The 21212-nt window shown below is 44.4% G+C and overlaps 5 protein-coding genes across 12 annotated transcripts; 3 read left to right on the forward strand and 2 right to left on the reverse strand.

Annotated features, from left to right (window-relative positions):
• Window positions 1-29: 29 nt before the first annotated feature.
• LOC122615096 (kinesin-like protein unc-104) lies at window positions 30-21130 on the reverse strand. 8 transcript variants are annotated; one of them, XM_043789986.1, is made up of 26 exons: window positions 20752-21130; window positions 11706-11845; window positions 11557-11639; window positions 11260-11499; window positions 11019-11203; window positions 10688-10943; window positions 10375-10538; window positions 10179-10318; window positions 9920-9961; window positions 9102-9218; window positions 8256-9038; window positions 8032-8198; window positions 7777-7967; window positions 6517-6926; window positions 6274-6451; window positions 6123-6213; window positions 5762-6058; window positions 5332-5694; window positions 5097-5277; window positions 4578-4970; window positions 4407-4518; window positions 2792-2818; window positions 2514-2703; window positions 2312-2448; window positions 2146-2247; window positions 30-2086 (listed from the first exon to the last, which is right to left on the reverse strand). In XM_043789986.1, exons 2-26 carry the CDS (start codon window positions 11803-11805, stop codon window positions 1990-1992), a joined length of 5046 nt encoding a protein of 1681 aa, XP_043645921.1. In that variant the 5' UTR covers window positions 11806-11845; window positions 20752-21130; the 3' UTR covers window positions 30-1989. The 8 variants fall into 8 exon arrangements, with proteins under 8 accessions (XP_043645921.1, XP_043645918.1, XP_043645914.1 ...); XM_043789983.1 differs by lacking the exon at window positions 9920-9961 and adding an exon at window positions 10602-10604; XM_043789979.1 differs by lacking the exon at window positions 9920-9961 and adding an exon at window positions 10602-10604 and having other exon boundaries at window positions 5088-5277.
• Window positions 2865-3488, forward strand: LOC122615100. Its single transcript, XM_043789990.1, has one exon. The coding sequence runs from the start codon at window positions 3059-3061 to the stop codon at window positions 3422-3424; it is 366 nt and encodes a 121-aa protein (XP_043645925.1). The 5' UTR covers window positions 2865-3058; the 3' UTR covers window positions 3425-3488.
• On the forward strand, window positions 3605-4351 carry LOC122615099. Its single transcript, XM_043789989.1, has one exon. The coding sequence runs from the start codon at window positions 3622-3624 to the stop codon at window positions 4216-4218; it is 597 nt and encodes a 198-aa protein (XP_043645924.1). The 5' UTR covers window positions 3605-3621; the 3' UTR covers window positions 4219-4351.
• On the reverse strand, window positions 12804-14379 carry LOC122615101. The gene is made up of 2 exons (XM_043789992.1): window positions 13860-14379; window positions 12804-12913 (listed from the first exon to the last, which is right to left on the reverse strand). The coding sequence occupies exon 1, from the start codon at window positions 14149-14151 to the stop codon at window positions 13924-13926; it is 228 nt and encodes a 75-aa protein (XP_043645927.1). The 5' UTR covers window positions 14152-14379; the 3' UTR covers window positions 12804-12913; window positions 13860-13923.
• On the forward strand, window positions 15328-17692 carry LOC122615098 (putative sodium/calcium exchanger 7). Its single transcript, XM_043789988.1, has 7 exons — window positions 15328-15716; window positions 15778-16112; window positions 16168-16242; window positions 16305-16787; window positions 16847-16995; window positions 17049-17283; window positions 17339-17692. Exons 1-7 carry the CDS (start codon window positions 15406-15408, stop codon window positions 17632-17634), a joined length of 1884 nt encoding a protein of 627 aa, XP_043645923.1. The 5' UTR covers window positions 15328-15405; the 3' UTR covers window positions 17635-17692.
• Window positions 21131-21212: the final 82 nt, after the last annotated feature.

Raw genomic sequence — 21212 nt, forward strand, 5'->3', positions numbered from 1 at the left:
ACTCTTTTAATCAATTTAAACCAACCCGATAATTTACAGATTTTATTTAAAGCCGTTTTATTTTATATTTCTTTAATAGTGATACGCCCTGGCAAATATCAATTTGTTTTGGATTATACATACACATAGCATAGGTTTTCCCTCATTTTCCACGCGTTGGTTCTGCTCTTTTCGCTTTCATCTGTCATTGGAAACGGTTGCCAGGCAATCATCTCTTACATACATTGATATATAGCCGATGTACATATTTAAATCGATTTTGAAATGTATTGTACCATATACGCATATATAAGTTGAGTTTCTTGCTCGTTAACTCGCTTCGCTAATATCTAGCGTTATATTTTGTTGGGTGTGTGCAATTTTTTGTTGGTAAATTCAAACTGGGCCAAAATAGGTTATTACTCGTAAATAGATATCATATAATATGCTTGTAAAATGATTATTGTAATTACAATTCTCTAATATGTTACAATTGGAAATTAATTCAATAGTTTAACAAATGTTTACATTTTGCTACAATTAACTCAAACCCAAAACGCCGACTCAGTACCGAAACGATTTCTAAAAAGAATACGTATTACCCAAACCAGCAACGATCGCTTAACGTTCCGTGTCCATTTTGCGAACACAAACGAAAGCGATCCCTTCAACAACTTTGGGAGCTTCGAGGCTTGTGATCCTGGCACAAGTGAAGCTCCAATTGATCCATTAACCTGACCTAAGCTCGTGCATCAACCGATGGCGAAACGAATGGCAAATAAAATTGAAAAACTCTTTTCGCAAGCAAAGCAAAATGTCGGTTTCATTTTCAGTTGGGAAATATACAGGTGGCCATTGCGTACTAGTTTAAGACTCTTATCAAAACTACAATTGGTTGTTCCGTAACGTGTTGCTTGAAGCTTTAGCAGGTGGTTCCGAGAGGGAGCATTATAGAAGCGAAACTGTCTGGTATTTTTGGGGGGAGTCTGTGGGGGAGAAGCCTTAAAAGCCGTCAACAGTTGACAATGTGGGGCAGCTGGTTTATAGCAGCGCCGATTTCATGGTTCGTAACTCTGGTGTGTAAAATAGTTTCATTCGCATATAGTTCTGTTTGCTTGTATATATATATATATGTATAGATCTAACAATAATCGTTACCTTTATAGAGATTTCGCAATTCTGCTGAGCTTATACCTCACGACTCCTATATCCTATATACTGTACGGTCTTTCTTTAACACACACATATTTTTGGTATCATAATTTTCTCTGGCGATTACCTGCTCTTTTTAAGTTAAACAATACAAGTACATGAAAATTTGTGTATAAACAGCAAATATATAGGGTTTTATACATTAATTCATTACATATAGTTCCTCATTTATATATATGTCAGTATTTTGCTTTAGTTTGCTCCATTAAAATGCATATACGTGTGTGTTTGTTTGCATTACAAGCTTTACATATTTGTCGCATACTTGAGAAAAGATACATACTCTAACTGATCAACATAATATCACGTGGGAACTGAAACTAAACTGTCCGTTAACTAATACCAAATATTTATACAATTGAATCAAACGAAGGCTATTTACAAAATTGTCCAATAAACCTAACCGAAGAGGGTTCTAAAAAGTAGGCTACCGTATCTGATTGGAGCTGCTAGCTGCTAGCTGCCTACTCGTTTGGCCGTGGCCAACTAATCACGAAATACATAATAATCCATAAACTGGTTGTTGAACTACTTAATAATTACGTACGCTTTGCATTTGGTTTCTTTCTGCTCATTATCTCTGATTTTTGCATTCGATTACGATGTGCTTCCTCAGCAACAATCATCTATTTCCCTCTTCCGATGGAATCCTCCAAGCTATATCAATCAGTTGCCAGCTGCCGTCCCTGCCATGTGTTGTGATCTCCGCCTGACCAGTCGTCTGGCGATACTCAGGCGCTGCAGCCAGCCATAGCCTGCGTCTCAGTAAACCAAAACGGACTCCATCGTGATCGTATCTCATTTGCTCGCACTGTTGGCGTTCACCGCATTGGTGGCCTGGATCTGCGAAGCTGTCTGGCTGGCCGGCTCCAAGGTCCGTCGCGCCAGGCGGGATCTATTGGCAATAAGTCATAATTAGTATTTAGAAAATGCTATATTCAGTTGTTCACTTACTTTATCTGCCCAGCAAGCAATGGATTGATGGCATATAGCCAGTCGTGTACTTCCTTGTCGCCAAGGGTCTGCAGCAGATAGCCACGATGCTTGGTCACCACACTGAAGAGATATCAAAGTAAAATTAGCAATGCAGGACGTCATCTTAACTAGAAATCAAACCGACCTGAATGTGTTGGGTATCTTGACCATGGCCGCCTGGTCCTCGCTGCACTCCACATGCGCAGTGGCCAGATTGAGGACGGCCCGTTCAACGGGATCCTTCTCCGAGCGGTAGATAAACACGTAAGGTCGGCGGACAATCTATTAAAATATTAAAATCAAACTCAGATTTAGCTGTTAAAAATCATACCGGGTTGAATACATACCACCCAGCGCTTCTTCCAGCCAGAACCGCCGTGCTCCAGGACGTTCAACAGACCCTTGCGGGCCACCACAGGACTCACGCGAATCTCCTCCAGTTCCGGCACGTAGAGACGGAGGGGAAGAGCCGGCTGAGTGGCCGGAGCAGGTGCCTCCCAGCCGTTGGGAGCATCGGCTCGATCCGGTGAACATAATCTGATTGGGGAAAGTACAAGTTGTTAGTCAAAAGTCGCGCATGAAAGTTGGTTCAGATTTGGGTTCTCTGGATAGAACAGAAAATTACCTGCGTCGAATTACAAATTTGTTGTTTCTAATTGTGTAAAAGAAAACCGAAAGGAAAACAAACAAATAAAGTATTGGAAGTTTCGTTTTTGAGTATCTCGAGTTATTAGGAAAATAAATGGTGGTGTGTGGTTATCGTTAGTATTTGCACTGCGATGATCGAATGGTGGGCAATTACAGGGAAGCAGCTGGCAGCAGCAGCAATAAAAAAGGGTGGGAAACAAGTGGAAATGCTTGTCAATAGTTTCAGTTGCTTTTGATTTGTAGGATGGTTTGGTTTAAATCACTCTGCTTGCTGCTGCTGTCGGCCTTACTGATGCTTTCGGTTACGTCAACTGACGACGAGGATCATATCCTCGACCATGATGTGGACCCGGATCCGGGTCGCATGAAGTACATATGGAATCCGTTTCTGGGATTTTGCGGCGAGAACGCCAGCATGATGAGGTGCGCTGGAGTCTGCCCCGAAACCTGTGCCTTCAAATCGCTCAAGTGCCCTAAGTTTTGTGGTGTGAATTGCATATGCAAACCTGACTACGTCTATGACGAAAAGTTGCAACTTTGCATCCTAAAATCTGATTGTCCCCAAGACGTGAAGCAAGAGGTTGTGGATACTCATCGTGTTTTTCAGTAAAGACCAGGGAACATTTCTGTGTTACAAAGAGACAATAAACTAATGTTTGCAACTGAAGTATTATAGGTACTTTACATTCATCAGAAGTCTAGCTGCGAAAGAATAGTGCTTTGTGACCATAACAAATTGTCATTTTACAGAAACTCAGACACAGTCCTGATTTATTTAATGTGAAACTGTTTTAATCTCAGTTTAGGATGGCATGTCGGAAGGTTTATTTTGTCGTACAGCTAATCGGACTTATTCTAAATGAACTAAATGCAGAAGAAACTACAGAGGCCCCGATTACCTGGCCGGATGACATTGAAGAGGACACCTCGGAATCTGAGTTAACCTGGCCCAATGAACTTCCGGTAACGGAAACTAGTGCCATGACTTATCGCACCGCTCGAACCTTGGATCATATGGATGCTTTGAGAGACGACGAGGAGTTCATGGAAAAACCGCACAGAAAGCGCTTTAACGAATTCGATAGCCGTGAGAAGAAATATCGCATCTCTAATCCAATAGGTGAAGAAGTTGCCCTCAAGCGGAAGCCGCTCCCTGAGGAGCAGTATATTAAGCAGCCCTTCATATTCGGCTGCTGCCACAACTCCACAAATGTGAGATGCGCTGGCGTTTGTCCGGAGACGTGTGAGTACCGCTCCAAGTACTGCGTACCGCTTTGCGGACCGCCCTGCCGCTGTAAGCGCGGCTATGTCTATAATATTCCGCGAAGGGCCTGCACCCTGCGCGCCGACTGTCCCAAGGGGATCGTTCAGAGTAAGAACGGGATATACAGGGTATTTTTGTGAGGTGTGGAATGTGTGATAGGGTGATTGGGGTTAGTGTGGTGGAATGATATATGCTGTGTGCTGGGTGTGCTGTGGTGTCGTGCCAATTTCGTTTGTTCCAATAAACCAAGAAAGCCGAATGGATGCAAGCTAACTAAGATGGGTGGTGCTGGTGTGGTGTTCATACGGGAGGTTAAACGACTACTCACTCCATGGAATTGCTGGAGATGCAGCTGACGGTCATGTCGGCACATCCCTCATCGCTGGGCGAAACATCCGACTGGGTTTGCGTATCGTTGGCCTCGCTCTTAGTATAGCGTCCTTAAATAAATTCAGAATTAAGAAAATGGGACGCTTTGTAAGTCTCAGTTTCAACTCACCCTGCACCAACTTCAAGCATTTGAGCATGAGATCCTGCTCCCGTTGGTTGTACTCGCGTTCTGGAATGATTTGCTGCGGATCCTTGACCGGAGTCTGCGGCGATTGTGGAATGACCATATGTACGGGTGAAGTTGCTGCCCGGGCGGCTAGATTGCACACATCCTTCTCGGTCTTGGTGGTCGGATTCGGGTTGGTGTCCATGCCCAGACGTTCGCGCAGCAGCAGGAGGTGCCGCATGCGTCCCACCTCTTCAAGTCTGGTGAGTTTCTCCAGCTCCCACTGGTGGTCAAAGATGAGGGAGTCACCCCTTGGCCTCCAGCCGTGCAGATTCTCCTCGCCGCGCACATAAGTAGAGCTGGTGTCCAGCACTCGACGTTGACGCCTTTGTACACCTGTAAGGGCACCAAGAGAACGAGTGAGTGGGGGTCGGCTCTGAGGATTCGACAAGCGAGTGCAAGCGGACTGAGTACGAGTACGAGTACGAGTACAACTACATTGAGAATTGCTACCTGGACTACCTGCTTCGGATGCTCTGCGCAGTGCTAGCTCGTAAACCCCGGTGAGGCGATTGGCCTCCGGATTGCGGTACTGTCCCGAGAACAGGTGCTTCAGGGAGCGCGGTCCGGTGCGGGCGTCACGTCCATAGATTACCATGCTCAGGTCCTTGGTAATTATGGCCGGGCGTGCGCAGTTCTCCAGCTAAGCAGAACATACACATTAAACATGGCATTAAAATTAAATATACTAACTTACCTCCAAGTAGGCGCTCAGGGTGATGTAGATGGTCTCGCCGCCTTGGGAAACGCGGTTGAGCAGTGCTGAGTTGTGCAGACTCGAGTCCCAGGCAGCTTCGAACCGGTAGAAAGATCTATCATCTCCGGGCACCTCCAAAGCCTCGCCTGGGAACAGGCCCAAGGACAAGACACAGGCGTCTTCATCCTGCTCATCGGATGACTCCGGCGTATTGCGGATGCGTCCCACCACCAACTCATTGATGTCCTTCCACTTCACCTCTGTTGTGGGCTCATGTACGATGGTAATGCGAATGCGCCGCTGGATGCCCTGATGCAAGAGGAACAGTCCGCGGCAGGGAAGATCATCGCTGTGCTCCACCACCTGTGTAAAAATTTAATTACGATTATTACGTGTGAGACTTGGATGATTATATCTAGGCCATACTAACCGATGGCACATATTCTCCATTGGGAGCCAATTCACAGATCTCAAACCAAACCAGAACATCGTGCTTAGCCAAAACCGTAGACGTGGGCGCACAAGGTAGGGGTCCAAACTTGGGACTACGCACTGGCTGACTGATCGGTATACTCGGTGGCAACATGCGACGTGGTGGGGGCCGGGAAACGAACTCCTGCTTGGCATCCTTATGCAATGGGTGCGTCTGGTAGTGCCCAAAGATCTTAAACATGATGGGTTGGGTCTTCAAATACTCGATAAAGGATTTGGTTACGGGTACAGTTATCTAAGCAAATCAAATATGTTTTCATTATTAATTGAAACTCTTTGTTTGTTAATCCTGTACTTACGTTCTGCACATGGTAGAAGCCTAGCGGAGCACCCGATGCCGAATTCTTGACCGGTTCGGTGGAGAATGCCTCCTCATGGCGATGCAAAAAGCTGCAAAGGAAACCGTTTATAAGCCACAAACCTAAAGTTCATTTTCAAAAGATTACTCACTTGAACTGGCAGAAGATATCGGCATATTCAGCGCCAATACCAGTGGCCTGGAGAACAGTGACCCGGAAGGTGAACTCCTTGCCCACCTGCAGGTGCTCGCCAGGCTCCTCGGAGTTTTCATGGCACTCGGAAGCGGAGTTGGAGTCAATGCCACGACCAGAATCCACATCCTCAAGTTCTGTTACAAATAATAAATATGTAGTGATAGTACTTGTGATATAAGTATAGTCCGTAGGAACTCACCCTCCAACTTGCTGTCCAAGCCACCATTGTCAATATAGCGCTGAACATCATCCTTTTCATTGAGAGCTCGGTACTTGGGCTTGGCATCATCCTCATTGAAAACCAAGCGAGCTGACTGCTTGACACCATTATTGAAATCAATGGACTCCTCATCCAGAACGGGTTGCACTGCAATCCTTAGGTAGCCACGCACATCGCCGCGTTCATTGACAATGGCCACCTTGTGGACCAATGGCACTGGGTAGAGCAGGTTGCTCAGATAGATGAAGGAGCGACCCACCATGCGGAACCAGGGGAAGCGATCGTAGAAGGGATCTCCGCCAGTGAGGCTCTCCACATTGTAATCCGGCGAAGTGGGACTCATTTCGGCCTCGTTGTGGTACATCTCGCGCATCAGTTCCAAACGTTGCCTGAAAAACAGATTCAAGAAATTAGAATCGAAAAGTTAACATTTTATTTGTTTTTATTTGATTATTAATATATTGCATAGATAGAGAAGTGCGGGAGACAGCGCAACAGCAAGCTTAAGCCCATACGAGATCAGAGATCGGAAGATAATATGGAAAGCCATGCAACTACAACTAAGGATATTTTCTACACGTCTATATACAAATGAAACCTGCGGTCAAAGCAAACCTAGAAGGTATCAGATTGGCCAATGTGAGACGGCCCCGTTCGCTCTCGACTGGTGTCTCCACTGGGAGCAGCTGCTGCGGCTGCTGTCCAGGATGTTGGCTGGGTGGTGCGATCCATCCGCTCAATGCCTCCATGCCGGACGTATCGAACAGCATGGACGATGGTGGACTCTCGACATTGTATATCTGTCGCATCAGCTCGAGGCGATAGCTTGTTTGTGTACGAAAATGAGTTTGGATGGGATTCGGGGGTTCAGGATTTGTCGGAGTGGGTTTCGGGATTCGTAGTAAAAGAACCGAAAAAGTACAAATCAACATTGATTCAAACCGACCCAACAAGCTGCCGGAGCTTTGAACGAGTGATGGCTATGAGACTTGAGGCGTAAATGGTGGCGGTGTGATCTTTGCTTCGTTTGCAGCCAAAGTTACAAAATGAACCAACACATTCTAGAGCGTTTGATAAAAACTAGAATCCATGAGCTACAACCACCATGCACGTATTATTCAAATAATATTCAACTCAAATCGAAAGCCAGCTTTTTTAGTTTCAACCAAAGTGCATAGAAGAATGAATGTGAGAGAGTAGCAGGAATTCGCATGGAGTTCCGGATATGAAAGAACCTACCGTAACTTCTCCAGGGACCAGTGGTGAGTTGCTCCGTTCTTGGTATCGGTGACTTCGACGGCCACCAAGGTTTTCGAGACTGGTGGAGCACCGAACTCATCCTCCTGGTGCAAGGGAGCCACACTGGAGGCCAGCTCAGGCGGCAAGGGGGAGTACAAGGTGTCGGTCAAGAGAGTAAATTGGAATTGTACCTGAAATGATTTGAATGTTTCCACTTATTAAGTTATTTATATAAATTAGGGGTAATTACTGTACCTTTTTCTTTAGCTCAACGGAAATGGCATTAGCTTCCTTGAGGAATATAGCATTGCCCCAGAGATCGTCGCGCAAAGAGGTAAATTGGTGGTAGCGCCACTTGCGGAAGGCCCAGGCAGCCAAGCCAGCCTCTCTTGCTGTCCAGCAGGACTCGTACATTGGGTTGGCTAGGGATTAACATAGATTACTACACTGTTGTCTCAAATTTGTGGTCAATCACATACTGTAGACGTCCTCCTCCTGGTGGAAGTCCTCCGGCGAGTAGCTGCTGTACATGGACATGGTCATGGATTGCTCCTCCACCTGCTTTTGCAGCGCATCGATGCGAGCCTCGTACGTTTTGCGCTGCTCCTCGAACTGCTGATCGGCCTGAAGTTTCTCCCGCTTGTACTGTTCCTCCAAGTTGTCCAAACGCTTCTTCATTTCAGCTTTGAGATCAATGCCTTGCTTCTCCAGCAATTCGCACTGGGCAAAGTTCCAGTCCACTTGCTGGGTGTCTGTCTTCTCCACTTCGTTCTCAGCCTCATTTTCGGTCTCGATCTTATCCCGCAATTCGCGTGCCTGTTCCGGATTGGTGAAGCGGAACACGTGGTTTTTTCCCAGGATCACACGAGAACCGGTTTTGAGAACCTCCGGCTCAACCAACTTGCGTCCATTGACATAGATGATGGCATCCTTGTGCGGCAGCAGGGTCACCGTGCTGTTCTTGTTCTCAAAGGTGCAGTGCTCCTTGAGGATGTGCGATCCGGAGAGCTGAATGTCCTGGGGAACATTTGCTTCGTGGGTACCCAGCCGAGTTAGACCCTCCTTGATGTAGTAAAGCAGACACTCGGAGAGATTGGGATCCTCGTTGAGGTTGACCAAATGCGGAGTCTTCTTGGGCGAGAACACGCCCACTGTTATGCCGTCTTCCTTGACAGCCACGCCCATTTCGGCGAAGACCGCCTCTCGCTGCACGCGGATCTCCTCGGTGCGCTTAAGTTTCTCCTCCCAGGTCTCGTTGAGTTCTGCGATGGATTAAAGATTATAGATCACGTTTGGTAAAAGCTTGTTAGAATATCCCCACTCACCTGCAATGAGTTTCTCGCTGGCCTGCAGCTGGTCCACAGCCATCTCCGTTGTGGATCCATTGCGATTACGCGACTTTGTGGGCGACTTGATCACCGTGGACTTGGTGAGCTCGTCCTCTGTAAATGCAAAAGAGGCATCAGAACAAAGAACATCTGACCATTTAGCGGTCACAAGCGCAGTGATAAGCGTGCTAGTTTTTAAAGGTATGATATATTGGATAAAGATATATTGAATATAAATGTCACAATATTTTTATACGAAACGAAGCAGATGCCAATGGGATATGGGTAATTGGGGACTACTGCATAACTCGGGCATGTCCACGTTCTAGCCTTAAAGCAGTGCGGACTGCGAGGAGTTGGTGCCAGTCTTATTTTGGACTTGGGCAACTGAAATTAACTGCTTGGATACTTCTTTCAGTCTCTTTGGTGTTTTATAGGGCAACATAAAGAGGACTCGACTGTGAATATTGTATGGGTTACATAAGATTTGATTCGTCCTTAAGCGTATTGTTTAGAAGCTTTGACGATACAGCACAATACAGAGGCACACACAGAGAGAAATGTATTTTTATTGGCAGTGGTTAGATACAATATCGGTGCGTTTTAGAACTTTAAATTAAATGCGAGAAAGATTCATGATACTTAAAATCATGTTTTTTATTATTCATTACTATTGAAGATATATAATTAACAAATATCAGCTCGCATTAAGCTCTGAAACGCACTGTACATTTTTGCATATTTATTGAATAACATTTGTTGCATGTGAAGCCTTTGGTTTTTTATAGCGCTGAGTTTCATATGACTTTACTTACTATTCGCATCGCGCTTCTCACACACCACTTTGCCATCGGGTCCTAAACGAAATAGGTTTGGTTTTGGGATCGGTTTTGCTTTTTTCTAGTATAACTAGTATAACTAGACTAGGACTAGAACTACCTTAGGCAGGGGTTTTTGGTTTGTTTTTCAAGTGTAGCGAGTAGTTTTTGAATGTGTGGCTGGGTTTAATGTACTCTAGCTTAGTTGAATATAGTTTAACCAGATCTAGACTAGGTAAGACTATTTCCAACTCACCTTCCTGCACTTCAATGCCCTCGGCCTTGAGTAAGTCCCGCAGCTTCTGGATCTCCTCCTTGAGTTCGCGAATCAGCTTGGCATTGGCATCTTCATTGACCACAGCCTTGCAAACAATTTGCTTGGCACGATCCGCATAGCTATAATATATATGTATTAAACATTTGACTTTGTATTATTCATAAATACAACTTACCGCAGTGTGCTGAGCGTTTCGTCATAGTTAATATCTGCTGGTGAGATAGCTGCAATCATAGCTGTCTTCGAGTTTCCTCCCAGGTTTTCACGTAACAGCCAGGTCAAGGCCGAATCACGGTAGGGAATAAAGTCGGCCTTCTTGGTGTTCTTTTTCTTGGAAGCCTTCCAAAAATAATAAATATATTAGCAACAATAAAGAGTTTGAAAACATTGAGGTAAACTTACAGACTATCAAGTACCCAGGCAGCAGAAAAGGCATTTATTTTATTAGCATAAAGTTAAAACTTTGAATAAAGACTTTGCAAACTTACCACTTCCGCTAGAGCTGAGATAACTTTGCCCAATGTGGTCAAGGACTTGTTAATGTTGGCTCCCTCCTTCAAGCGGGTGCCCTTGGCACCAGTGGAATCCGCTCGTTCCGAACCGGCCAAGTCCACCAAGCTGATCTTGGACACCTTCTCTGTGGTCAAATTGGTCATTAGGTCATGACGACGTTGGGTAAAGAAGATTGTAAAGACTGCGTGAGAGCGGGAACTGGTTTCGTTCATGTTCGTGGCTGCCACAGTTCTGAAAATTATAAATTAAATTAATTAAATTTAAGTTATATGATAAGATGCAGAACATAATTGTAATAATACCCACCGAGCTTTGTTGCCTTCATCAATGAGATCGTGAATGTCCTGGTAATCGGTAACGGCCAGCTTGGACAGATCCTCCACATAGGGACCCAGAAGGGGATGCTCCCTCACACGCAGATTGCCCTTGTTTTTCGGGTTCAGCAGATCCCTGACCCGCTCGCAATAGATTTCCATATAGGACACCTCAACCTAAAGACGTTGTTAGCTTAGACGAAAGTAATTGTAAGATGGTTATAAAGACGCACCGAGTACTTGAGATCATCGGTCTCGGTATCCTGAATGCGAGTAAACAGATCCTTGCATATCATGGGTATTATGCCCTCTTGCTGCTCCTCCTGCCTGCCCATCATGGTGTACGACTTTCCAGCTCCAGTCTGGCCATAGGCAAAGATGCAGACATTGTAGCCATCGAAGGAGTGCTGTAACATCTCCTCGCCAATGTCCTTGTACACCATCGATTGTGTGGAGAAATCGGCATCGTGATGCTGTGATAAAAATGGAAATTAAGGTTTAATTCATCATGAAATTTAAATGAGACTTACATCATGTGACCAGTAGGAGTAGTCAAAGTTGAAGCGCTTCACCGAATCGCTTGTGTTGGGCGGCACCTTTGGATTGGTGATGGCTGTCAGGACATAATAACGAATAATTTAATTAAGAAAAATCTAGAGTGTGTTTAGTGGATTCTAACCCGTGGTGGCTCCTGCCATCTCGATGATGCATTTCGACTCCCTGGCTATTTCGCGCGAGTTGAAGGGGCGCACTCGCACCGCCACCTTAACCGACGACATCTTGTCCTTCCTCGCTGTGGGTGTCCTGGTTTCCGGTTAACTGGAGTGGAAATAGAGGAATGGGGAATACACTTTATACTTTATACTTTATAGACATTCGAGTCATTCGAGTGGGCCGTAAATTGGCCAGAGACTGCCACACTGCCACTGGCGGCACTGACATTTTATAATTGCCCCAACTTTATGGTTATGTACACGTCCACGATTTGTTTCTGCGGCAGCTCGAAGCTATGAGTCATGCCCCGGCAACTCGCCAGGGAAATTTGAATTGAAGCCAGGGGTGGGGCTACGAATCTATTTTCTTGCTGTCCTATATGTGCTATAAGTCGAAGACTAAGCCGACTGCATAAGCATCTTCTTTATTAAGCCGATTTCTTATGAAACAAACAAATAGTTAAAGGAGTTAGTATAACTTTTGAATAATTAAAAGTGAGTTTCTTTTCTCCCCCTGTTTTTGATTCAGAACCAAGTATTTAAAACAAACTATTTAAAGAAAGTTACAAATTCCGAAGCATTTTGTTTAATTTAAGGTATGTTTTTCAGTAGTTTTTTGTCTTATCGAAATGGTTTTCAGTGCAAATAGTTTTGTATGACCCGCAACCCTCTTGACTCACACACACGCACACTCACTCACACACTTGAAGTAGCGGGAAAACATTCCACAATCCACAGTGCTTCCAATAAAAGCGCAGACGAGTGTCGGCCAATAGTCGAATGAGTCATCGAGCAAATACAAAAGGCAGAATAAGGAAAAGTACTCACACCCCCAGAAAAGTAAGATGTCCTTAAAGGCGATGTATTACATGTATTTTCAATATATGCCGTAACAAATAACTACCATTTAAAGAGTTGAAATTACCTTTAGTTAAGGCCAAACGATTGCTGGCTTATAGGGCGGCTATATCCTTAAAGTTCATTATAGCACAAGTTGTAAGGGATCTACTTAGCACTTTTTCGATTGCACTTGTATGTGATTTGATTTTTAGTCAAGTTTTGATAAAATAATATTTCTTTTTTTGTTTGTCACTCTGTATTTTATTTTATTTTATCTTTAGTGGTAATTTCACTTGAGAACTGAGAAATTCTTTCACTCGCGTACACTAGCGTCCTGGAATATTGTGAAACCAAGTTTAGAAACCATTCCAATGCGCAGCTGTGAGAATTTCTCGCTCTTTCTCCCTCTCTCTCTCTATCTCTCGCGTCCTTTCTCTCTCTTTGTTTACCTGACCAAAATACTTTTGTTTATGTTATTTTTTTTGTTCCTTCAATTTTCCGAACAAGCTGTCAAAGCAAATGTGCAACAGCCTGCAGTGAAAAGTCTCCACAGGAAGATTTGCGCAGAAGCGCGAGACAGCAGAAATGTGGAGAGAAGACAGAGAAAGTCGAGAGAACTGTAGAGAGTGTGGGAGCGAAAGTGAGATAGGATATGCTAAGTATTTGTGTAATGTATTTAATTTAGTTTTCATGATATGCAGACTGACGCTGGTTGAAGGCGCACGAAACGATAAAAGAACGTCTTTATGAAATTAAAATCAGGCTATATCCTTTTCGAAAACGTCCACTTCTCAACGTCCTGAGCTCGTTTCACCTGGCCAGGCACTTGAAAACGTATTCGTCACACAGTCAACCCTCATTTGCACTTGAGAAGCGAACCAAACACTCGAGGTCCTTTGCGATACCTCGCTTTTATCGCCTTCTGCGTCATATTTTTTATGGCTTCCTGCGGGGCCACACGGCGGGCACTTAATGCCGTCCTGCAGGCAGGACCTCTCACCGCACTCACATGCGCTCCCCGTCTCAGTCGTGGGTAATATCCTTCGCTTGCGTTCTTCTTGACCTTTATTAATAAATTTTCAAGTTGCCTTTGCCATGGACGCCGAGCCAGGAAATCTCTACACTCTACACACTATGCACACTATTCCGGAGGCCACTGTATACTAGATGATTGGGAAATTATGTAAAACGAAATTATGGGCTATGTTTTCAGCGAGAATTTTGAAATGTTTGGTCGAGCGAATTGATGAAATTTTGCAAATATATTTTGAAGCATTTACCAATTGATTTTCTCTTTTTCGTTTTATTTTTTTCGGGGCATTATTACTCATTAGCCCATGGAACTCAAAATATTTTCTGTTTTAGGAACATTTGTGGTTGCTGCTGATATTCCGTTGGCTGTTGTTGCTGCTGCTGCATTGCTTGGTCTGGCTGGTGTTCTTGTGTGTAATTGAATACTAGTACAAAGCTATCCAACATGGATCGCTTGGAGGTGGTGGCAAAAATAATGGACAGCACCAGAATTGTTGTTAACAATAGGGCGAAAAACAATAGGTAACCAAAAGCGCACATTCGCGTAGTTTCTTCTTGACTTGGCTAAAGGATTCTTGAACATATATTACATCTATATGTAGGCTTTCGTATATGTGTACATATATATATGTAGGGGCTGCCTTTCTGTATAACAGCGAAAAATTTTCACTCCTTTTTCTTTGGGGGGACATATAATTGATAAAGTTTTAAGTTTGCCACTGCATCAAATAGTTTTATTTTGGAACTTGTTAGTTGCTTTACTTGGCTGCGCTTTGTTTAAACGGTTGGGCAACTTTTCGCTGGTGAAAACTCTGGGTTTTCTGCACAAAATCGATGGCCAGTCAGCGGAAGGCCTTAGGAAAATAAATTCACGCACGACTCGAGACCAGAACGAACTGCACCCGTTAAGGGTAGACGACACAGTGAGCTCTGGGAAAGTTCAGAGGATACGACGACCAGCCCACCACCAAGACGCATGCGCCGCAATCCGGGCCAGAAACTGGAAGGGCAGCCACTGTGTGGGCTGTGAGTGGTTGGGAGGTGTACGAGTATATGGGTATGCGAAAAATTTGATAAATTTCATACACACAGCGTAAAAGGTCCGCAATAACAATACGACCGCCTGTCATCCGTTGGCTTAAGGAATTTCGTTATTAGCGCAAGGTGTCCACTTTTTCGGACAGCCACTGTGGCGCCTCCCGCCCCATTTTCCCGATGTTTGATCTGATTATGAGCCATTTCACTATCGCTGCCGGCACAGTGGCTATAGCGACGGCTTTATCCACCAGCTGATGACGTAAAGTGAATTCCTTATATTGATTTCCCATCCCAGCGAGGCGCAGGCAGGACAAGCTTTGGCTTTTTATGCTACTCGGTAGTCGGTATTTGTATACTATATTCTACGGCGTAATTACATTGACATTGAAATCTGACGGCGAGGCTGGGGGGGCAGTAAAAAGCTGGAGGTTGTGGCGTTGGTAGGGAAATGCGGGAGGATGTGGCCTGGTATGTTACAAGAATGTGCTGGAAGCTGGACGACTCCATCTGCGAGGATTCTTGGACCATTGCAAACAATTTCATTGCAACTGTGAAGTTTCAAAAGTAACCAATTTAAAAAGTAACTAAAATATAAGTTTCTTGCTACCTAATATTATCATAAATAAGCAAAGACTTGGGACGGAGTTTTTTCGTTTTTTCTGGCAACTCGTGGAAAAACAAAGTAATCCCAGCACTAGTTTCACTCTTTGTTTAATTGAACACAAAGAATTCGGACTACAGGCGAGCAAAATTACAATGTCGGCCATCGGCACAGTAAACAAGAAACCCGATGCGGTTTTTCCACCAAACATCCTGGACGCGGAATTCGAAAACTTTTGGAAAACGGTTAGCTGTTTTGCGGCCAACAGTTTTCCCTTTGAAGACAGATGCGAGTTTGTCAAGAAGGCGGAGGACTGCATTTCGAGAACGAATGTAGTTCCGTACATGAGACTCTTGGCCTGCGATCTGAGGTGCATCAATTACTTCGAGGAACTGATCTTCATCACCTTGTTTGTGGTGCTCAGCTTCCAGATTCTAGTTTTGCTGATCTACACAATCACTGTTTAGTAAGTTTAACAAATATATCTAGAAACAAACCATTTATTTAAAACCAATCTGCGATTACAGCTATAGTCCTGCGCTGAAGGTGGTCTCCCGATTTCTCCATATGAACGAGCATTTGGCGGGAGTTACCCTGATGGCCTTTGGAAACACTTGCGCTGACCTCTTCGCCAACTTGGCCAGTGTCGACCGGCATGTGCCTGTGTTGGCCAACAGCTTGTCGTCGGCCCTGTTTGTGATAACGATTTCCGGTGGCCTAATATGTTACATTTCTCCCTTCAAGATGAACTCCTACGAAACTGTCCGCGACATTTTGTTTCTTATCTTCGCGACATTTTTGATGGATTACTTTGCAAGTAACGACACCAATTTCCCACTAGGAGACGAATTGAAATTTCTCAGTAAGCACAATTTAAAATTTTCACAAAATTGTAATAGCCTTGAGTTACATTTTAGTTGTGCTCATGGTTTACATAAGCTACATCATTATCAACGTGACAGATGTGTACTTATTGCGAAGGGCTAGAGCCTGTGAGTATTCCGCCTATAAAATAACTAAGTAAAATGGATAATTACTTTGTTAACTTGCCTAGCAACGCTTGCCAAAATGCAAAAACTTCTGGAAAAGGAGCAAACGCCTGAAATCGCATTAAAGCTCCAGGATCTAGAGCGAAAGTTCGAATACTATTCACAGGACACGCGAGTGGAGATCTTGGAGAAAAAGAGTAATGCCTCGATGACCAAGATACGCTACACCACAATGAGAATGATTCAAAATCCCCGTGTTAGCGTAAACCGTCGCCACACCCGAAATATGAGACTGGATTATACGCAATCGAAAAACTTTGGCATTTTCAGGGATTTTCTCCTTGCCATCAGGCCCATCAAGTGCCAGGCTTGGAGGCAGGCCGATCTTCTTAACAGGGTCTTACTGTTGATCAGGGCTCCAGCCGTCGTCATCTGTACCTTCTACATTCCCCTGGTGGACTTCGAGATGGAGAAGCATGGCTGGAACAAGCTACTGAACGCCATCAATGCAGTAGTGAATCCTGCCCTCTCAATATCGATTTTCATGGGTAAGTAGTTAGCCATAAAACTTCATTACAATACAATATTATATTCTTTCGCATGGCAGCTTTCATACATAGAAAGGGAAACACTCTGTGGTATATTTGCATGCAGAACACCCTGACTTATGGAGCTTACTCCCTTGTAGTCACTGTGCCATTCGCCGCGTTCATTCTCTTCCACTCACGCACTGATGTGCCACCATCTTATCACTGGGTAAGTTGCAGTTATTTGAATGCAGCCAATAACTTAAAATTGAAACTTGTCAGGTGTTTACCATAATGAATCTAATGGGATCGATGATCGTTATCTTTCTCTGCGCCACGGAGATCGATACAGTACTGGAAGTGATCGGAAACATATTGTCCATCGATGACGACTACATGGGCGCCACTGTGAAGGCACTGACAGGCAATCTGGGCACTCTTTTCGCGAACACCGCTGTGGCCATACATGGCTATCCCAAAATGGCATTTGCCTCCGTCATCGGGGGATCTTTTTTCAGTGAGTACTTCGAATAATTTTCACTGGTTTCCTATGGTAAAATCTGATTATGCAGCCATCGTCGTAACCGGAAACACTGTGATCTACGTGAGAAGTCTGGTGCGACATCATTATTCCCACAGTGATGAGATAGAAGAGTATGGTCAATTCGCCTTCATATTTCTGATCATGGGACTTTTTACCATTTTGCTCTGGTCCACAACGTTGGGTTTTTTCGCTCGCCGTTCGATGGGCTTATATTCGATGGGACTCTACGCTGTCTACTTATTGTACGCCACTCTAGTGCATGAGCAAATCATTCATTCGTTTAGTAAGGACAGTCCGATAAACGCTGCCATTGGTGATATTTAGGTGGTAAAGTGTAAGCCAGGCTTCGAAATTATTAAAGAGCTTTAAAATGTACAAATTGCGCAAATACTTGCTTATGATTTCTGAGCTCCTGAAGCGCACCTTGCTGGGAAATGTTTACTAGTTTACTGCGCAAAAATGTTCTATACAGTGCGTACATGTTGGGCAATGGAAAGCACGCACAGACTGAAACAAAACCAAATAATATCGAGCGTGTGTGGCTGAAGGAAAATGTGGGGAAAGTGCGGGAAAAGCGGTCGTTGACGTTTTTTGTTGGCTGCGCAATTACTTCTTGTTCACCGACGACTTTAAGGATTTTCCACTGGGCGAATGTCAATGACAGTTCATGCGCCAAAACATTTCAATTTTCCGCTGCATCATGCGAGTTCGCTGACTCCATGGCCATGATCAAGCAATTAAAATGTAACACTCCAGCAGCCAACACTGCGTATGAGTCATCTGAACATTACTCTCTTTGCTTAGCTGCGGGCTGGTCTTGAAATTAAATTTAAATTCAATGTTCAAGTCCACGGCGCAAATGACATTTATGGCCGAAGAGGCGGTGGAGAGTAAGAGCTCTTAGAATGACAGACACGTGTATATAAAAACTCCTTGATATTCCCCCTTTTTTTTTATTTCCGAAAGCCCCCAGGACACTTAAAGCTCAGAATGTATGAGTGTTGGTGTCCCCCATTAAGTCTAGAACATAAACGATAAATGCGATTTGGTTATTTAAGTCATTGCAACGAAGGCGTGGGTAAAGTGGGAAAATTTAGTAGAACAAACAGGAGAACGAGGTGGAGAAAGCCTGCCCCACGCAAAAAGCACAAACACAGTCGAGCTACACCAATACATACGCACAGCGAAATGGCCGATGACTCATCCGAGGAAAACGCTGGTGTGTGAGTGTGGAACCTGGCCACAGTCGCGTCCCAGCGAAGTGGGAATGCCAAAGAGCAGAGGGCAAGGAACAGGACATACGTACGAATGAAAGAAAGGAAGGAAGGAAGAGCGAGCCAAATGGTGAATCATCTTTCAAGAGGCAAACATTCCTGCCTTCCTCGACGGGTCCTGCCCTTCCACCCACTTCGCAGTTTTTTGTTTCGGTTCTCATAATTTCAAGGTTTGTTTACTCAGTGTTTCTGATACAGAGAGGAAAAATGAAATACACGTTTAAATACTTTTATAAGTTAAGAAATTGGAATATTAGGAATATAAATTGTATTATAAGTAGTTATAATTACAAATGTAACCGAAAATGAACTTTTTGTACCTGTTTTAATAAGCCACACGAATGAAATATCACTGCGGATACTTTTTTCCCTCTGCAGCTTTTCTTTTGTCACGCAGGACCTTTCGATGTTGGTGTGGAATGTTGTAACTTTCGGTGCCTAGCTGTCGCTCTATATACACATGTGGTATATAATTTGCAAGCACGCGGCTGCCAGGACACGTTGATTAGCAAGTGATTTCCACTTCGGGCGGTTTTTGTTGCCTACTTTTCGGGGTAGCTGACCACACGTGATGAAGTAGACCGCACTGGGCGGCGGCCACGCCCCGAAAAAAACCAGGAACTGCATTGAGGAACACTTAAAAGTGCAGCGCATAGGTAACATAAATCATTTGGGACAACCACAAGCTTTTGCTCCTTTCCCTTGCCAAACGCAATTAATAATAAACAAGGGAAAATTGTCAGAACAGGAAGCCATTTCGTGGTCAGGTGGAATTTTCCCTCACACTTTCCATTTTCCCTTTTTAATGCTGCTCAGCGGAAATTTATGTTCATGGCTTAGCCCCCACTGGGCACTCTTTTTTTCCTAAGGATCCTGCACATTTTACTCCTTTTTTTGTATAAGTATGGCGCCTTATTTATTCATGACACTGTGGAAAGCCACTTTATGTGGCGGTTGGAAAGCTGCGACTTATTAAAGGCGTTGGTTGTGGTCAGTCCTTTGTTAAGAGCAACTGCACCCGCTGAAGTCGAAATTGAGGATAGTCAAACCCATACATACTTGTATTCCCAAGGGCTGGGAAATGTGAGCCATGAAACGGATTTACCCTATTATTAGAACCACAAACAACAATCGCAAGCAAACAAGATGCTCAATTCCCATCCAATCCACTGAAACCTTAATCTCTCAATCAAGCTGGTCACTATAATCACACCGCAGTGTCGCTGGACATGACGCACAGTTCTACACAGAGAGGAAAGCAGAAGTGCTCCTCTAGATTTTTAAAATAATTCATTTGGATGAGTTTATGTGGACATAGGAATCCCCATCTTGGTTTAGATTAAATAAGGAAAGCATACTCAAATCTGCTTAAACGTAATACCATAAATTTCTGTAGGATCAAATCCGTCTGTTACTGGTTATATTTATGCAAGATGTATTTATTTGATTTCCCTTTTGCGAAAGCCCTAAGATTGATTTTCTTTGAGTAGACAAGCCAAGGAATCTTCGAAAGGGAAACCCTTCGCCCGCCCACGCACAACAAACAGACGAAGGACCATATGACCTCCCACGCAAATGTGCCACTTGAATGGGCATGCTGAGAAGCAGCTGAGTAGCAGCGAGGTGAAGGTTGTCCCTTCAGACTCCTGCCACTCAAAGGTCAGAGGTTGACCGTCGGCAAACATTTGCTGTCGCTTTGACTGGCTAGATGGCGCACCGACAATTGGAGCTCCCCTGGTAACTAGATTACCCTCCCTGACGTCAATTGGCGGAGCCGATAAAGCGTGGGTTGTGGCGCATAAGTGCGTCTGTGCTGGATGTTCCATATCTGCTATTTGGAAATGCGCTGAATGACAGGTTGCACCATATGCTCGGGGAAATTCGCAAACAACAGTGGAGCGCTTTTATTTATAGAATCCTCTGGGGGCGGACAGCTGCTGAAGGACCTAAAGCAGGATCCGCAACAGGACGAAAGTTGGAAGTGTTCCCGAAGGGAGATGGAGATGCGTGCGCACTTCTGGGGCAACTGGCTGTGGAATATTGATTTTTCACCACTTTTCCCCAATACCGTGAAGTGCGTTTTCCACACAAACGAATCGAAAACACTTTTAGTTGAAATCCATTCTTGTATGTACTTATGTTTTCATCAATTACTACTACTACTTACGTTCAGGAGTTAAATTCCTTGATTGGCGGTCACAGTTTTTCCACACACTCACAAACACAGTTATTTATTAAATTATTATTGCACTCAAGTAATTTGTTTTGTATGTTTTCTATTCGTCACCGCCCTTAGAAGATTCAATGGATTTCCTTTGTTTCTTGTTGGCTTCTCGATTTCAAAACTTCGGGCGATTTTCGAGGATGGCCATTACGCGAACAGGCACCAAACGACTCTGCCAGCGGCTGGCCATTTGTCCCACCATTCGGAGACGCGTGCTGGAAAATTGTTTGCAGCTGCGCGCACGCAAGCTCGGGAAAACTCGGTGGAAATGTCAATTTTCCTCCCCCGATTTCGCGGCAGGCTGACTTTTGTTTTGTTTTTGTTTGGCTCGTGCACAGCTGATTCGCTAGGGATGGCACTATGGGCGACAGTGTTGGTCAACATTTGCATAACTTACGATAGTT

The sequence above is a fragment of the Drosophila teissieri genome, chromosome 2R (assembly GCF_016746235.2).
Source record: "Drosophila teissieri strain GT53w chromosome 2R, Prin_Dtei_1.1, whole genome shotgun sequence".
In the NCBI taxonomy this organism is placed as follows: Eukaryota; Metazoa; Arthropoda; class Insecta; order Diptera; family Drosophilidae; genus Drosophila; species Drosophila teissieri.

What these genes read in the sequence shown, in the direction of transcription:
- LOC122615100 (XM_043789990.1), top strand. Translation starts at nt 3,059, where the DNA reads ATGGTTTGGTTTAAATCACTCTGCTTGCTGCTGCTGTCGGCCTTACTG.
- LOC122615099 (XM_043789989.1), top strand. Translation starts at nt 3,622, where the DNA reads ATGGCATGTCGGAAGGTTTATTTTGTCGTACAGCTAATCGGACTTATT.
- LOC122615096 (XM_043789986.1), bottom strand. Translation starts at nt 11,805, where the DNA reads ATGTCGTCGGTTAAGGTGGCGGTGCGAGTGCGCCCCTTCAACTCGCGC. An exon ending in GATGAAGGCAACAAAGCTCG is followed by an intron (nt 10,944 to 11,018) that starts GTGGGTATTATT and finishes TATAATTTTCAG; the next exon opens with AACTGTGGCAGCCACGAACA. An exon ending in CAGCGAGAAACTCATTGCAG is followed by an intron (nt 9,039 to 9,101) that starts GTGAGTGGGGAT and finishes AATCCATCGCAG; the next exon opens with AACTCAACGAGACCTGGGAG.
- LOC122615101 (XM_043789992.1), bottom strand. Translation starts at nt 14,151, where the DNA reads ATGTGCGCTTTTGGTTACCTATTGTTTTTCGCCCTATTGTTAACAACA.
- LOC122615098 (XM_043789988.1), top strand. Translation starts at nt 15,406, where the DNA reads ATGTCGGCCATCGGCACAGTAAACAAGAAACCCGATGCGGTTTTTCCA. An exon ending in AGACGAATTGAAATTTCTCA is followed by an intron (nt 16,113 to 16,167) that starts GTAAGCACAATT and finishes GTTACATTTTAG; the next exon opens with TTGTGCTCATGGTTTACATA. An exon ending in ATTGCGAAGGGCTAGAGCCT is followed by an intron (nt 16,243 to 16,304) that starts GTGAGTATTCCG and finishes TAACTTGCCTAG; the next exon opens with CAACGCTTGCCAAAATGCAA.